This window comes from Apostichopus japonicus, chromosome 17, assembly GCF_037975245.1.
Source record: "Apostichopus japonicus isolate 1M-3 chromosome 17, ASM3797524v1, whole genome shotgun sequence".
Lineage (NCBI taxonomy): Eukaryota > Metazoa > Echinodermata > Holothuroidea > Aspidochirotida > Stichopodidae > Apostichopus > Apostichopus japonicus.
In genome coordinates this window covers 1,986,646-2,005,179 of record NC_092577.1, presented here as the reverse complement: position 1 = coordinate 2,005,179, position 18,534 = coordinate 1,986,646, and the positions used below count along the sequence as shown (strand labels likewise).

The window sequence follows — 18,534 nt, the reverse complement described above, 5'->3', positions numbered from 1 at the left end:
GGGGGGGCATTTGATAGTAAATATCACTTGAAATCAGTGTTAATTGAAAAGCGGTTACAAAATCGGTAAAATATGGCAAAGCATGGATGTAACATGAATTGCCATGTAATACGATATGATATATATACATTTATTACTATATTACGCCCATTTATGTTCCTAATAATCTTCCTTTGAGATGTTCCCCTGATTTTCAGACATCCCTATAGTTGTCACACTTATGTGGCTCTTTGGTGCATTTAAAAAATAATAATAATATTTTGATAATTAAGAATAATATTTTGAACGGTGTGCTTCAATTCTACAAAATTTAAAACAACTTTTCATAACAGATTTGTGTTCCTCGAGATGCAGTTTTTTTTTTGAAGGATCACCCAATTAATGTACACATGCAGGATTTCAAAGTTGGAGGGGAGGAGGGGGTGGGGGCGGGGTCCCCGGATGCTTCGGTAAGAGCATGAGCCTTTACGCGCCTGCTCTTGCAGAATAAGAAAATAACATAAAAGGATGTGCCTGTGTGATGAATGGATGAATGGATGTATAGGGGGTGATTGAGTCCAATCCCGGAACAAATTCCAAATTTAAGAAGTCAAGTTGTGCATTCGGAGGCACATTATTTACACACTAAATTATGTCTAATTAGGTCTTAATGCAAATTTGTGCTGATAAATACTTTTGCATTTGAAGGGGGGAAACGACTACACGTGTTTACCCGACAGATGGAGGTTTGGGGATGGACCCCCTGCCCCCTCCTTTACACACGCTTTTGGATCAACCAGCTTCGATCAGATTAATAAAGTTTACTCAACTCGGGAAGGGTCTCAAACTGATGTTTATCAATTAAGTAAACAGCCGTATGTGTATTAACATCATTTTATTTACTGTTTTCAATCTATATAGCTGTTTTATCTCAATACGACATTCAGTAAATAAGTATTAAACTTTCATCCACTTCATCATAGTGTATGTATGAACATTGTATTGTTGCATTAGTGTATATCGCCACCACTTATAGTCGCACTGGCGACTCCGGTCTCTTGGTTATGTTATGGAGTATAGTGGACAATAAAAAATATGTAGCACCTTAAAACAATTCTTGCTTGGCTCGTTATGTAATAAGTAGCTTATTAAAACAATCATGAACACACGAATCATAGAACTCATTAGTATAAGGAATTCTTTAAATGAGTCCGGAAAGAGTCTGGATTGAAAATTAAGATATTGAAAATTGGTGTGTTAAAAATTGGTGTGTTAAAAACTGAAGGTTACTTAACAAGGTTGTATATATAGTATTCAACACAGGTCTCGTCTCGGATAAGCCGGAACCGGATTCCGGTCACAAGGGCTCGGTCTCGGATAAGCCGGAACCGGATTCCGGTCACAAGGGCTCGGTCTAGGATTCGGAATTGTCGATAAAAACACCGGTTTCGAACCTCTGGACATACAATCAGCGTCCAAAGCCTAGTGGTTAGGGTGTCCGCATATAGGCCTAAAGCGGGAGGCCCGGGTTCGATTCCCGGTGGAGGTTGGAAGTTTTTTTCACTGTTCTTGATTTTCCAACTCACTACGATTTCAATTATATATATTCATTTGCCTTTGTCGTTTACCTCCATTTCATTAACATTAAGTCCCTTAGAAGTATCTCTTTCGAGATCCGGCTTTAGGAATCACAAATGATTTCGAGTTGGTTAGCATCATGTTTGATCTCTAGAGTATGGCAAAAAATGTAACCAAAACAGAACTAGTGTTGTTCGATACAGGTGACAAAACGCCTACAGTGGAATTACGACCTTCCTTACCGGTTTCGGTAAAACATGGAACTTCCACGAAATTGGTGCACTTTGCAGTTATGAAAGGGGCACTTTTGAAGCTAACGTTTTCACAAAATTTCCCTCAGTGACTCCCCCAACCAACCACCTACCATCCCCGCTCCCGGTTTCCCTTGGCATTAAAGATACTAATTCTTAGTATTTTAAGTTCCAAGCCTACACAACATGATATCAATGCAAGAAATTTGTGTTATATCCTGTATGTTAATTATTTTCTTTTGAATAGAGATTGAAGATTATAAGCAAACACAAAGCGATACAGAGTTTTGTAATATCAAAGTCTATCTCTATGTTTGCATAAGAAGAGCATATACAGAGCCATTGGGTAAAGTACAACAGATCGTATATATTTTGTATATATATAAACTAAGATGTGCACTCGCTGTATATGAATTGAACAACAAGGGTTATGGACATAATGGCTACGTAAAATAGATAGGTAAGTCTTCTTGACATTGCCGCATTAAATATTGTAGATTTATATGAGGGTACCACAGCCGACAAATAAACAACGTGCCTTAGTATCATTCACATCAAAGTAAATTTTCATTTCTACAATCTTCAAGTACCTTTTAAGAATTACTTGAAAAATATTTACGTTTCTATTTTATTAAATTGAAGTTGATGTTTCTCGTTACATCAGCTTTTGGTTCTATGAGGAAAACAACTGCCTATTATTCTTGTTTATTGTCAACACTGTCGTCACAGTTGCTGGTACCGTTTTTTGTTGTGTATATTTGTCACATGATTTGCAGAGTTGTCTGTCGTCATCCTCGCTATTTTATCGTGACTCTCTTTCTAAATTGGGTTGTCTTCACTGTTGCTGTTGCTGTAGCTGTAGCTGTTGCTGTAGGTGTTGCTGTAGATGTTGCTGTTGCTGTCGCTGTTGCTGTCGCTGTTGTTGTTGCTGTTGTTGTAGCTGTTGCTGTTGTCATTATCTATAGTATTTGGTATCCTGTCTAATTATTGTCGTCTTGACTATCCTTAGTGACGATGGTAATATTCCTGTTGTTATCGTTGCTGTTTGCTGTTTGCTGTTCTTAAACTCACCGCTGCCGTCGGCTTTGTCATTGTCACCCGTCCACGTTGCCATCGCTGATGTTATCGCCAGTGACTATTGTGCTTTTCTATCTTGTCCCGTTTCGTTGTCATTATTGTCGTCTTCACTATTCTCATTGGAGATGGCGGTACTGCTATTCTTATCGCCGCTGTTTGCTGGGCTAGCAATATCCTTTGTCATCTGTCATCATTGGCATTGTCACCGTTTTCATTGTCAACGTTGGCATTGTCACCGTTTTCATTGTCAACGTTGGCATTGTCACCGTTTTTATTGTCAACGTTGGCATTGTCACCGTTTTCATTGTCAACGTTGGCATTGTCACCGTTTTTATTGTCAACGTTGGCATTGTCACCGTTTTCATTGTCAACGTTGGCATTGTCACCGTTTTCATTGTCAACGTTGGCATTGTCACCGTTTTTATTGTCAACGTTGGCATTGTCACCGTTTTCATTGTCAACGTTGGCATTGTCACCGTTTTAATTGTCAACGTTGGCATTGTCACCGTTGACATTGGCACCGTTGGCATTGCCACCGTTGTCATCGTCATCGCTGAAGCTATTGCTATTAACTGTATTGTTTTTCAGTCTTGTCTCGTGTCTTTGTCATTTAGTTCGTATTCTTTATCGACGACATACTTCTACATATTTTTTGTTATCGTTGTTGTCGTCGTTGGGATCTATTACAACCGTCACAGATGTCTTCGTCGCCGTTGCCGTTATTATGAACGTTTTTGTTGTCATCGTTGTTGGTTTGGTTAATATCTGTAGTGTTTGGTTTGATGTCTTTGTTATCATTATTGTAGTGTCTTGCACACAGGTATAGGGATGGTCGTTACTGCCCAACCTCCAATCGTCAGTCGGGGAAAATAGCTGACGGGCGCTTATGCATACAACGGGAATAAATTGAACCATTACTATGGGTAAACCCTCCCCCATCCCTGACGTCAACCTCATGCAACGTACTGAACCCTTGCGTGTAAGGTTACTTAAATACAGATCTAGTTCATAGTCTAAATATGTCTCAGAGCGCACAATTTGACGTTTACTTTTTTCGGAGGGGGGGGGACCCCTACATATGAGAGTCGGTTTCAGTGACCCCATGGCAGTAGCCCTTCATTAAACTATCCTACATACGCCATATGACCCTTCCATAATAAAGATTCATCCCCTTACCTTAGTAATCAGTTGGAAGTAATTTTGAATTCGCCCCACCTCAGAATCCTGTGCACCCCACTTCATTATGGTCGTCTGACGTCGTTACGCCATCGTCGTTGTCGTTGTTAATGTTTTCACCATCTATTTTTACGTTTCTGTCGTCGTTATTGATGTCGATGCCTTTTCGTCATCAGTGTTGCTTCATTCCATAGTGTTTTGCTTTGCTAAGTGTTGGCATCTCGTTTTTTCTTCTTTTTTTTGTCGAATTCGCTGTTGCAATTATTATTGTATTCGTTGCTGTTGCTGTTTCTTTTTGTTGTTGCGTGGTAATTCTTGTTGTTTATTCCGCCACTGTCTGTTGTTGATTATAGCCGCCATAACTTAAGAATCAATGCTTTCTTTCAGATCTCTTCTACCGTAACTGTTCTCTTATGATGTAACCAAGGAGGTTCCTTGTAGACCCTCCTTGATGTAACAATGGCAGTAGGAGGTAAGACCGTCATCAATATCAAAGGATTCAACCCTGAAGAATGGTTAGTCAACGGAATCACAACTGGCCATGGCGGAAGGATAGTTGTCTCTGGTTTGGCCTCAGATGACCAATCACATGTTACTGTTCTAAATCAAAACGGAGAACTGTTACGGCAGGATACGTTTAGGAGTAGGCGAGAACTGTTACGGCAGGATACGTTTAGGAGTAGGTCTAATGACAGGTACCCACATCATCCCCATCGATACTGTGCCATTCTGCCACATTCTAAGGTTGCAACCGTTGCGGCACCTTGTGAAATAGGTATGTACGATGTCCGCAATGGATTATATACAAAGAAGACCATCCCTGATATTACGACCAATTGGTATGACGATATGTGTGTACGCTGTGTAGCCACTGATCTCGTCAAGGAGCAAATCCTCGTTGGTACGAACTGCAGAAAAGTGTTTGTATTTGATTATAAATTGAAGTTTTGTCACACTATGAAACTACCATATCTGGTCAGGTCTCTATTTGATATGGCGGTGGTTAGCAATGCACTCTTGGTCTGTGATTATGAGAAGAAAACAGCTCTTTCAGTCACCAAGGAGGAAGGAGGAGGTAGGCTGTACGGAAAACAGTATTTTTTGTCATCACCAGACCCAGATGAGCCCGATTGGATACCGATCAGTGTGTGCAAAGATAAAAGCGGATTTATATATATCCTGTGGGTTCGATATAGAGCAGATGGAAGGCAATGCGTCGTGTTAAAATATAGCCAAGTTGGTCACCGGAGAGTTTCATCAAAACCAGTCAACAAAGATTCATATTGTTTGAGTATATTAGAAGAAGATGACAAAGGGTCACTCCTTGTTGCTACATTAGATTCTGGAAAATTGTTCTCATTCGATCTGAAATTTAATTTCTAGAAAAGCGTTACCACATCTGATCTGACGTGAGGAGAACAAGTTGTTGTGACATGGTGAGGGAGAGGGGGATGGGGACCACCCTCTTTCCTTTATCGACCTGCATGGGGAGTGGTAACGAAACTTTCCAAATGATTTGTAAAAACATAATTTGTGAAGGATTTTGACTATTGGGAATTTATTGCCTTGCTTTGCTCAAATTGGAATGGCACATCACCTTCCAACAAGTTTCCTTTTTTTTTATGAATTGCAACGTTATACGCCCTGCCTGAACAATTCGTTTCGTTTATGTTTTCTTTCGCTCGAAAGATAGAAAACATGGACACGTCAGGAAAAGTCTGGATGTTTGGTAACCGTATTTATATAATTGCTAATATGTTAACAGAGATTCAAGCTCAAACTACATTAGGCTATGTGGTAGAATCCTGGTACTCAAAATGGGGGTCGCCAAAAGCTTTTGGAGGTTCCCGAGGAATTGTGGAAAACATCTTGAACACAAATTACTTCAAACGTTTTTGCAGCAAATCACCTTTAATCATAGGTAAGAATTTACAAAACGAGAGGGTATGAATTTTGAAGGGTAAGAAGCCTGCTTGCTCCCTGAATATCCATTCCCCATCCCACAACATCAGTCAATTGAGGGTCGCCAAGATAATACAGGTGAAAAATTGTGGTTGTCTCAACAAAATAAAATGGTTGAATACCCGGGTGATCTGTAGATGATAGACCCTTTGTTGATTAGGACCAACTCACCCACACGACCTCAGTAAAATCTATGACATTATATCAAACTATTATAGTTTTAATGAGGAGATTTGATGCTTGAACAAGTCTAAATATGACATCCATCGAAATATCTGTTCTTCAAATTATTGTGCACTTCTCTTTATTACATCCATTATTCATCTTTATACAGTTATGAGCAGTTTTGTCAATGTTGATATCCTCAGGTATAAATGAACTATTCTTCGACATTACTTTTATCAACAACACAGTTTACATTCATCTTTAAAAAAAATAAAAGAAAACCAACTGAAACGTAATCGTTGTGATCTCTATAGTGTCACTAAGGCACCTCACATGACTACAAAATGGCCGCCCTGGCCCTTCGAATCAGTGATGTAAAGGACAATGTTTGTTTAGAGTTTGAAGTAAAGTAGAAGATTTACAGTCTTGTGGCAAGGCAAGGCCTTCTCGTACGACTTTTACAACACTGAACTCTGGTCATAAAGTGTGCACAATTCAAACAAGCAGGGCACTTAACAGTATTAACAATACCCCTAGAAAAAGAGATGTTATGGAGATAAAGTGCGTTGCCCAAGTGACATAACGTACTGATCTGGCCAGGACCCGAATCTGCAATCCATAGATCGGAAGTCCATTTGACACTAATTTAGCTCTTTGTCGTGTCTTGGAAGTCGTAGTCACTCCCATGGAGTGTTTAGAATGAATTAGGTTAATTTTGTTAAGAGAATGTCATTCGGCAGTAGACGCCTACATCCACGTGTACTTCTGGAAAGCGTTAACCTCCATGAATAAAATCAGGGGGACCTCCCTGACCCCTCCCATCCTCACTGGCAGGAGGAATATTACGTAAAATCTGAGGAACATGTATTAATCGCAGGTGTGCAGTTGTCGAAAAGTTGTCTACATTGTTTCAAAAATTGCAGACTATAGAACCGTTTTGTGTATAAAGAACCTCCATTTTTACTTAAGTATCTCACAGGGGATGGTTCATCCCACACATTAGACCCCTCCGCTCGACGAATTAAGAGCTCAACTTCACGCAGTCCAACATTGGTGGTTGCTGCCCTGCCAACTCCTTATCAGCCGACATGAGAGGGGGAGAGGGGGAGAGGGGATAGGAGAGAGGGGAGAGGAGAGAGGGGAGAGGAGAGAGGGGAGAGGGGAGAGGGGGTGTATGAACATTGAGAGGCAGTATTCCGTTATTTGAAATTCAAATTTCATTCTCTTTTCATTCTGTAAATGACAGGAAACTTCTTAATAACAAGTTTGTGTATTTTTTCAACAAAATTGAAGCATTTGAAGTAACAGAAGGACACTTTTGAAATGTAAAAGTCCAAGAGTGGTACTTTCTAACAATCAAAAGGGATACGGAAAGGGGTATTTTCCTGGGATGAATTTGAATTTATAAGACAAATTGAAGCTTGTCACTCTGTGCCCGTCGGCCCCGCCGCCCCTGGTGTGCCAGCCGGCTTCCCTTGTGTTTATTTAGACACGATTAAACAAGGAATCTTGTAAAAATAACTGAACAACAAACATAAAACAAAATAGACAACAAAGACTTAGTTTAAAGGTTAGTTTTAAAAGTTGAAACTGCTGCAATATCTCAAATGTCCTCCGCTCTCCTCCTTGCCCCATCGTCTCCCCCACCCCTCCTCCCATCACCCGTTCCTCTCATCTTTTCTTTCCTCTCTTGCTTCAATTTGTTTTTCAAACGGATTATGGTTACAAAATGACAGAAATTAAACCAACTAAAACAACAAAAACAAATAAGGTGGTGGGACGGGTAGGCGGGTACAGGAGGGGTAAAGTGTAATGTGTTTCACACCCTGGTAATAATCATTATATTTGGATAAAGGTAGGGATGACTTAAACCGTGACGTATATAACATTCCAGTTGATGAACATTAGTGCTAGTGGTGATGGATTTCAGTGATTTCGAGAGCCATGTCGGGCTACGGAGATAATTACTTCACTGGACCCTCTTTTGAAATCTTCAGTTTCCGTAAGTACATTACGAAAATGAGTCTACATTATCCTTCATCAATATTTCACCAGACCCCATAACTGCCCCTGACTTAGCGACATGTATCTACCAATTGACCCCCCCCCCCCCTCCCGCTCTCGCTAGGCCTGACGATTGAATATACGGTTGTTTCAAGTGTGGCATCACTTAATGCTTATAAAATCTCACGAAGATGATACTTAGGGAAGATGGGAAAGAACATGTGTGGATTTCAAAACTGGTATATTGACTAACCTCTACAAAGAGGTGCCTGGTAGGGGAGAGGGGGAGGGGCGGGTTATCTAACACCTCATTGGTCTGATGAGGTTCGAACTGTAGATTCATGAATGTACCGACAAAGAAAACCTCTGCAATGATAATGGAGGAGTAATTTGTACTTTGAAGTGTGACGTCACCACTGGTCTTGACCATCAGTCGCGGTGTGAGATTTTGATGTAAATGCCTTTGGAGGCCCGAAGCACCAGCTCACCAACCAAACCCAATTCGTCCCTCGTTTGGGTTGAAGTCATCTTCACTTGTCTCAAAACTGTCGCCATGATACATTTCTGTTCCATAATTGCGAATTTTTGTCCTGTGAATAATCACCGAAAGAGAAAAATATCAGCGTCTCTTGTTTTGGGATAGTTACAATTTCTTATTTTTTCTTCTACTTCTACTTCTCTGTCGTATTTATTTAGTTATGATTGCTTATATTTGACTCTGTGTTTCCTCAAACATGTATAAGATCAATAAAAACGAAATATTTTTGGGCACTTACCGATGCAGTTTCTATGTCCAGCAGAAAACGGCAGGAATGAAAAATGTGGTCGATTTTTAGAGTTTTCCGGTAGAAAACGATCCGGATCAAATTTCTCAGGATCTGGGAAATATTTGGGATCACGGTGAAGCCAGTAATATCCCATCCATACAGGAGTACCTTTTGGCAGAATGGTCCCGCCTGATGGAAATCAATAAAATCAAGAAACATTCCACTGATTTTTTTTTTCATTTCTATACCAAACCAATTGGTTGACCATTCCTTTCTTCTTTTTGTGCTTCCCTTATTTGGTGAACGATTCCGAAAAATCCAGAATAAAAACTCTTATGTTGTTGCCCTCAAATGGATAAGCCTTGTAAATTAATACCCACTTTTTTTTAAAGTGTTATGCGCTCCTGAATCATAATTGATTATATAACACGATAAGATTTGACTAAACTACAAGACCACAAATTTTATTAAAACAATACATTGCGACATTGGATTATATTATGTTATTAATAGTAAACAGTCAATTTCCTTTGTCGACTTACAGGTTTTATACTTAAAATATGTTTAAAAGTTGTCAGCGTCGATAATAATAGGACTTATTATCATTATTACTTAAATACTTCGGATTCGCTGTATAGTTCATCTTGTAGTTTTGCTGATCTCGTTATAAGGTGCCAGGATGGGAAAGTGCATGATTTGAGAGGGGACAGGTAAGAGAGGCGTAAAAGTAAATATCATCCTTCGTAGCGTGAAAAAACGATATATATGAAAGCATCTACTCCGAGAACATATCTAAGCAATGAATCCAGACATTTTCAAGAGAGTGATGTGGCCCTGAGTTATTTGAGGCCAACTCCCAAGTTAGGGGGGTCTGGGGGAATCCTGCACTCAGGTGTAAACGCAAGCTTTTGTTAGCATGGTATTTTAAGCGCTTAGAATTGTTTTTATAAGGTTCTATATAAATGTTATTTATTATTATATATATGTAATTCATTATATTTACCGTTGATGTTTTTATGTAAATTTGAAAAGGAGACTTATACTTAGCAGCACTCCCCCCCCCCACCACCCACACCCACTCACCTCCACGCGTATTCGTATCATGTATTACAAAGTTGCAAATGTTTTATCCAACGAAACAACACCTGATAGTCCAATAACATAACATATGGGACAACAGCAAACGTGTTCAGAAACAACGCATTGAGCTTCCATCTCAGTACAGACCTGTGCGTAGATAGGGCATCTTAGCTAAGCAGAGAGGAGGAGGGGGGAGGGGGGTGTTTAAGAAGAAAGAAGAATCAAGACATTTTTGTCCTGTAAATTGTCACGATTTGTGGTTGTACAACTGGGTCGGGGAGACACAATGTTTTTTTTTCACGGAGGGGGGGGGGGGAGGGGTCATGCCCCATTCTTTAGCTAAGGGCCTGCCTCAGTCTATAAGTATGCATATCGTGCACTTAGGTTGTCCTTTTCATGATACTTCTGGAGATATACATACACATGTGTTTGTCCCTCTCGAGGTTTCGTCCAACAAAGGGGACAGTTGTCAGTACGCGTTGACATTCCTTCATCACATATCCGAGATATTCCAGCTTTTGAAGATCTTCCATCATTATCTTCTTATCGCGATTATTTCCTGTTTCAAATGGAGGGAAAAAATCATCCAAACCATCAGTTTTTGAATGAGAAATAAATTTGTGTGAGTAGAGCTGGATTTTTGCAACAGCCATTTTTCATTAATACAGCACCCGTTGGGGGATCAGTGGAAATCATGGGAAGATCAATTCGTTATAAGTACTGTTCATGTGTTCTTTGAGAAAAAGAAAAAAAAGACATATAAGTAAGAATGATTAGAATGATATTTTCTTATACAAAATTAAGTTGAAATATTTTCTCAATTGGCAAACATTACATTATTGTATGATGCTGTAGCCAATTCTACGAGATTCTGATGACCTTGTTTTTTTAACAAAAATTACGTAACAAATAATTATATTCTGATTTATTTTGAGGCAACCGTGACCTCAAATCTACACATCGGTGGAGCCAGGATATCCCGGAAAGATATGGCGGGCCGGCCACCAGTCTCAAATCGTGGGGAATCGACTTATACAGATTTAAATCGACATATACCAGTTTAATTCGACATATCATCGATTTAAATCGACATATACCAATTTAAATGGACATATACCAGTTTAAATCGATGATATGTCAACTTAAATCGGTATATGTCATTTTAAATCGACATATACCAATACAATTCGACTTATACCAGTTTAAATCGACATATACCGATTTAAATTGACATATACCAATTTAAGCTGCTGGAAACTGGTATGAGTCGAAGGAAATTGGTATATGTCGATTCCCCACGATTTGAGACTGATGGCCCGCCATAGAAAGAGGGGGAGGCGGTGCCACAAATGTTTTTAAGGAACGGTACAAGCCCTAGGCACCATTCTAGGATGCATCCTTGGTACATTTGCCGACAAAAGTACCAACGTTAGACGTCAAAAGTTAACTTAACCTACCACCAGAAAAAGAGATACACGCGGTGCAATAACCACAAACATAATTTAACTTCAACTACGCAGTTACTTTACAGAAAAATTTGATTGCAACAGAAATGCAAAAATTTCCCTAAACCTACCAAGCACTAAATCCATCTCCTCGTGAACCTTCTGTTGTACTGCAGGGTGCTTGGCCAGCAAATAGAAGGCAAACGCAATGCTGGAAGACACTGTATCATGGCCCTGGTGATAATATAGAAATAAACAGAAAATATATAAATATATATATATATATATATATTCTTTTCTCATAATATATATGTATTCTTTTCTCAGACAAATGACCCAAGACAGAGCTTAAATAAATCTTTATTTCAAAGAACACATTCCCAACCCTACCGTAGATAGGGATTCTGATCACGTGACCATGACCAGTGGATTCTAGTACATTAGCAGGTCCTCTCTCCTCCCTCTCACCCCCCTCCTATCTCCCTCCTCTCTCTCTCCTCTCTCTCTTTTCTCTCTCCTCCACCTCCCCTTCATCTCTCCTCTCTCTTTTCTCCACCCTCATCTGTCCCCTCTCTCTTTTCTTTTCTTTCCCATTCTGGCATTTCTGGTCTAACTTGTTTCTTATCTTACCTTTTCTTGTCTGTAATCTATTCCATACGTTATCTGATGTCTTAATGTGTCATTGTATTCAAGTCCCCTAAATTTCACCTCTTCGGAAGATATACAGAGAATAAATCAACTAACCCTGAAACTGAGTATATTATTCTATCAAAATGAAAATACACTGCACGTTTTTGTTGTCAATTTCTTGTCTAATTCGGATAGTATTATGAAGCTGAAACGGTTCTATCGAAAAATATCATCATGTCAAATACTGAAAAGAAACGAACACACTGAACTAATTTTTTGGGCTTTTCCTGCTTGCCGGATATTCTACTGTTATCCAGTTTTTTCGTACTGCAAATTTAAAAATTTAATTTACATATTTAAAATTATTATTTATTTTTTTTAAAGTACTGCACATTATCACCTGTCAGACGCGTAGTTCAACGTCTAACAGCTTTCCAGTAATTACTATGCCGATTGTAACACATGTTACCGTGTTGCGAACACAGCGCAGTAGTTACTGATGCACGGTTGTGGAACATGAACAGTAGTTACTGTACTAGCTATGAGTATCGGGTGTCCATGGACATATCTGAAGTTGATCTGTTCTTGATTCTATACAGTCTGCGTTATGAGTACAATGTAATGTCTATACAAGTATGGTTCAATGCTTAATATACTGTATCCTTCAAAATCCCAGACACCACAAAAAAAGTAACTACCTTTCTCTCCTGGAGGGTGGGGCGGTGGGGGAGGGCTGAGTATCATGTGATTTTCTATATCTTTGTTGTTTACCGCAGAACTCACCCCAAACATGAATGTATCCACCTCTTCCTGGATTCCTTCGTCAGTGAGGTCGCTGTTCTGTCGCTGGGATTCTATCAGTAGGTCCAGGAAAGCCAACCTGCGACGCTTCTTGACCACTTCGGACTTGTCGTCAATTATGACTTCATCTTTCTGTTGAATTTCCAATTCTTTCTTTCTGTCTTGAATTACCTAGAAAGGAGAATTCATTCAAGCATAAGATGCAAATGTTGTTAGTATTTATTCATTCGTTCGTACGTCATAGTATGGATGTTCGTTCAGTGATTCGTTGGTTCGTTTTATGGACGGATGTTCATTCATTCATAATCTGCAAATCTGTACAATCTATAGGAATTATGATAGTAAACCTACCTTTCTGGTTGTTTCGTGTATTATCTTCAAATTCTTCATCCACTGCTTCCCGAGTGGCGACCATTTAAATAATGTGTTATTCCAGTACCACGGAAATTGAACTCGTTTCATGTGGATGGCGGTCAAGCTTAAAAAAAATTATAATGTATATATATATATATATATATATATATATATATATATATATATATATACATATACATATATATATATATATATATATATATATATATATATATATATATATATATATATATATATATATATATATATATATAAGTTGATAAAGTTGGTTGGTTGTCTGAAGATCGCTCAATGCGTGAAACTCCGAGTTACAACTACTAGTGTTCCACTAGTCTCAACTAGTCTCAACATATAGTATATATATATATATATATATATATATATATATATATATATATATATATATATATATATATATATATTGTAGAACCTGTCAAGAGTATGTTGTATTTGTTACCATTGGAAACTACATGATACATGATATATTATATGATATATGATATATATATATTATACATATATATGTTATATATAATCTTACCCGTGTACTGCTTGCAAGTATTCTCTTCCTTTGCCTGCTTGAGCGTGTAGTTTAACTCCCATGATAGTCTCTGAAAACCGAGAATAAAAAAGTAAAGTGAGGAATGATGTTTAGTAGTCCACATAGAAACAATATTTGATCCATCATTTTGATAGGAAATCCTGCTTATTTGGACACCTATCCACTTAAACCATGAACGAACAAAATCACATTAGAACGGTGACGATCTAGCTAAAAAAAAAAAAAAATGTTTTACCATAAATTCCAAGTAGCTCTTATTTACTGAGAATACTGCAGGGTATTTTTGCTGACAACGCAGAAATCAGCGGCGTAACGCCTATGGGCTCGGACGGGGCAAACCCAGGGGCCCCCGACCAAAGGGGGCCCCGCTGCACTGATGTGCAGAACTTAGAAGAGGGGTACCCTTTTTTTCTCCTTTTTTTGAAACGGCACGTTTTCGTTGGAAAAGAAACTATAAACGAGACAATGGACATATTTTTCTGTGCGTGAATACGTTCGTCATAAATCATATGCCCCTGCAACTGCAAATCTCGTATCCTTCTTTCCGCACGACTGACTCAAGAGCCTGAGGTACACACTGGAACTTGATAGCCTTTCCAAGTTCTCGGGAACTTGGATACCATTTGTCCACAGGAGTTACGCCACGGGTGGAAATATACATGTTTATGTTAATTGGATATTGGTCATTTGGTCTTATTGTCCTTTCAATCTCTTAATGTATTCTATCTTTACAACACATTTTTTCATGTTCCCAGTATGACAGACAAGGCGGACCAAAAATGTGTCTATGAACGCAGATTTTCCCCAAAATCTCAGTCGCTAAAATCACCACGAAATGTTCCATATACGGCTTATATTGCACCAGAGAGCTTGTAGAACCCCAGAGCTTAGAGGGCCCTAAGGCGGGCCCTGGACCCACGCCTTTAGGACTTCGCGCTCCGCGCTCGTGATGTGCGCTGCGCGCACATCGGTTGATTCTCCGCAGCAGCCGGGGGCCCTTCCTTCCCTGGACCCAGGGGCCCCCAGACTCATCGTTACGCCGCTGGCAGAAATCATAGAAGGTATTGGCTTACAGCATATGTAAATTTAAATCTAGGGACCTATATATTCTGACAAGTTTATAAATCATCACGATTTTGGAGCAAGTGTTTTATCATAAAATATAATAATATTTAATGATCATGCAACTGATGTTCATAAAAGGTTGAATTGTTCATAAATTCTCTTTGAAGTATCAAACAAGCTTACCAAATATTGTATCAAGGGTGCACAACGTTATGAAGGGTACTATGTCCTTTGTTGGACCCTCTATTAAGCCACAGAGCTCATCTGTCAGGCACCTAGCGTGTTCGCTCATGATTGGGAGAAACTTTTCCAAGATGGAAAAATGGAAAGATGGCGTTAAAAGCTTCCGTCTCGAACTCCATTTTGGTCCTTTGCTGTGAAAATAAAACCATAAGTTAGGATTATATTTGATTTCTATATAGAAATGTGCTTAAAAGGAACCTTGCCTGAGTTTTAATAATTAAGACTTCTTAAAGCAGACTAACTTATTACTTTGTTCCAAATGAACGCTATAGTCATATATTTTTTTTTTAATTTCCAGCAGACTCTTGTAAATGGTTACAACTTTATTTTCTTCAAACTGACGCTGTAAGAAGTATCCATAAATTATTGATCGATAACCAGTAGTTTTTTTTTTCTGAATATTATGCATCGAGTAATGACATTAATAACACTAATGACTTTTTTTATTTGAAGTGCATAAAGGTTGGTTCTTTACGCGACGATGGGACTGTCCCTGTATCGTCAGGGACAGTGGTGATGATAGTTAAAAAGGACTTTGAAGGTTTCCCTCATGAGATCGAAGAGGACGACCCCCTTACAGTATTGTGTGATTGTTGAACGATATCGGCACTAATTGAATCAACTTCGTTTATTTATTTGTTTTTTGCACAACACATATACATCAATTGTAGCGAATACAGAGAGTTATTGAAAGTTGTGAAAGGAAGTGTATCAAGAAATCTTTGTGGGCTAATCTAGTGATACACTCCCTGTACATAGAGTATACAATGTGTTCAATGCTATTGCAATAATAACATCTGTGTTAACTTGGAAGGGTCAATCTTTATACATGAAATTTCCCATTAACCTGGAATTTACGAAACAAACCAATGGTAACCATTATCAATATCCTATTATCTATGGAACGCCAAAAGGACCAGAGTGACATGTACCGCTACTAATTTGACATATACTACTACTAATTTGACATGTACTACTACTAATTCGAAGTGTACTACATCTAAAATGTGGCGTAGGCTACTACTACTAATTCGAAGTGTACTACATCTAAAACGGAAGCTGCTACTACTAAATTGGAGCGATGGCGCTATGCACAATCTATGTGCCGAAGTACGCAAACTTATCGACAACATTGACCCAATGACTACACGCGAGAAATACACCTGCGTAATCTATGTAAAGGTCGCAAATTTGAGAAAGTATGCATGTATATGCTGCGGTAGCCTGTAGTACTACGCATACTTGCTGAGCAGTAAATCAAGACAGTGTGAGTTCTCTTTTTGCCGACACTTGCATAATTAAATTTTAGACACAAATGTCAATTTATATATAAGCGTCACATTAGTTTAGTTGAGATTAGTTGAGATTAGTTGAGATTGTTTAGTTTAGAAATCCAATGATCAGGAAGCTTTACAGTAGCTTAATTGAGACCCTATCCCTGTTAGATCGTGGATGAACACCGGCTTATTTCAAGCCTTCTCTCTTCGATAAGTGTTCAGAGGATAACGAGGCAGGGGTGTGAATTCGTTCCCATTCCTGCTCCCGGGACCGCCATTTAACGCCCCATCCGACGGACGAGAGTGTACCCCCAGCATCTGACCACTTTCTCAAATATTGAGGCCAAGGCACCCAATCGACATCACTGCACAGTGTACCCATATAGGCTCTAAAATCATGTAGGGGATCTTATAAGACATTTCTTGTCTAATAAACCGAGAAAATGTAGGCATTAGCTAAATCCTACTTTCAGCACTTCACTGTCATTTGTCAAAAGCAAATAGGCTAACCTTATTTAATTAGGCCTATAAGCTAGGCTTAAGTTAATATAATACGTATGCTGTATTGGCCCCAAATATGCCAGATATCCAAATATGGTCACCTTTGGTCAAAATTCTTAAACTGTTTTTATTACCTTGGAGCAAATTTACCTCACTGGAATATTCAGTCATCTTGGGTGTTCATTTACTTGGCTAGGTTTAGCTGAAGGTAGACCTGTTAGTTCAATCCATATTTTAAATTTATTAGTTGTCATTTATACGAGCCTCAAAGGATATCATTTTTTTTTCCCATCTTCACATATTCCTCCACTTTTTCATCTATTTCAAATGACATTTTGAACATTTAATTTTGTTATGATTATATCTTATGCAGGATTGCAGGTGTATTTCTCGCGTTTAATTGGTCTAGTAGTAGTAGCTTCCGTTTTAGAGGTAGTGGTATTGACATCAGTAGTATTACGTGACAATTTAGATGTAGTACACATGAATTTAGTAGTAGTACATGTCAAATTAGTAGTGGTACGTGACATTTCATATGTAGTACACTTCAAATTAGTAGAAGTACACTTCGAATTAGTAGTAGTACGTGACATTTTAGATGTAGTACACTTCGAATTAGTAGTAGTACGCGACATTTTAGATGTAGTACACTTCGAATTAGTAGTAGCACGCGACATTTTAGATGTAGTACACTTCGAATTAGTAGTAGTACGCGACATTTTAGATGTAGTACACTTCGAAGTAGTAGTAGTACGCGACATTTTAGATGTAGTACACTTCGAAGTAGTAGTACGCGACATTTTAGATGTAGTACACTTCGAATTAGTAGTAGTACGGGACATTTTAGATATAGTACACTTCGAATTAGTAGTAGTACGGGACATTTTAGATATAGTACACTTCGAATTAGTAGTAGTACGGGACATTTTAGATGTAGTACACTTCGAATTAGTAGTAGTACGCGCCATTTTAGATATAGTACACTTCGAATTAGTAGAAGTACGGGACATTTAGATGTAGTACACTTCGAATTAGTAGTAGTACGCGACATTTTAGATGTAGTACACTTCGAATTAGTAGTAGTACGCGACATTTTAGATGTAGTACACTTCGAATTAGTAGTAGTACGCGACATTTTAGATGTAGACACTTCGAATTAGTAGTAGTTCTTTAAGATATAGTACACTTCGAATTAGTAGTAGTACACGACATTTTAGATGTAGTACACTTCGAATGAGTAGTAGTACGCGACATTTTAGATGTAGTACACTTCGAATTAGTAGTAGTACGCGACATTTTAGATGTAGTACACTTCGAATTAGTAGTAGTACACGACATTTTAGATGTAGTACACTTCGAATTAGTAGTAGTACGCGACATTTTAGATGTAGTACACTTCGAATTAGTAGTAGTACGCGACATTTTAGATGTAGTACACTTCGAATTAGTAGTAGTACGGGACATTTTAGATGTAGTACACTTCGAATTAGTAGTAGTACGGGACATTTTAGATGTAGTACACTTCGAATTAGTAGTAGTACGCGACATTTTAGATGTAGTACACTTCGAATTAGTAGTAGTACGCGACATTTTAGA

At 38.5% G+C, this 18,534-nt stretch overlaps 1 protein-coding gene across 1 annotated transcript; it reads right to left on the bottom strand.

Annotated features, from left to right (window-relative positions):
* Nucleotides 1-7,196: 7,196 nt before the first annotated feature.
* On the bottom strand, nucleotides 7,197-15,305 carry LOC139985109 (cytochrome P450 4C1-like). The gene is made up of 8 exons (XM_071999309.1): nucleotides 15,101-15,305; nucleotides 13,832-13,901; nucleotides 13,267-13,393; nucleotides 12,898-13,086; nucleotides 11,616-11,718; nucleotides 10,461-10,598; nucleotides 8,969-9,148; nucleotides 7,197-8,782 (listed from the first exon to the last, which is right to left on the bottom strand). The coding sequence occupies exons 1-8, from the start codon at nucleotides 15,207-15,209 to the stop codon at nucleotides 8,622-8,624; spliced, it is 1,077 nt and encodes a 358-aa protein (XP_071855410.1). The 5' UTR covers nucleotides 15,210-15,305; the 3' UTR covers nucleotides 7,197-8,621.
* Nucleotides 15,306-18,534: the final 3,229 nt, after the last annotated feature.

Coding starts and splice junctions, on each gene's coding strand:
- LOC139985109 (XM_071999309.1), bottom strand. CDS start 15,209: ATGAGCGAACACGCTAGGTGCCTGACAGATGAGCTCTGTGGCTTAATA. Junction 13,394..13,831: donor TACTTGCAAGCAGTACACGG/GTAAGATTATAT, acceptor ATTTTTTTTAAG/CTTGACCGCCATCCACATGA. Junction 9,149..10,460: donor CGAGAGGGACAAACACATGT/GTATGTATATCT, acceptor GATTTCCATCAG/GCGGGACCATTCTGCCAAAA.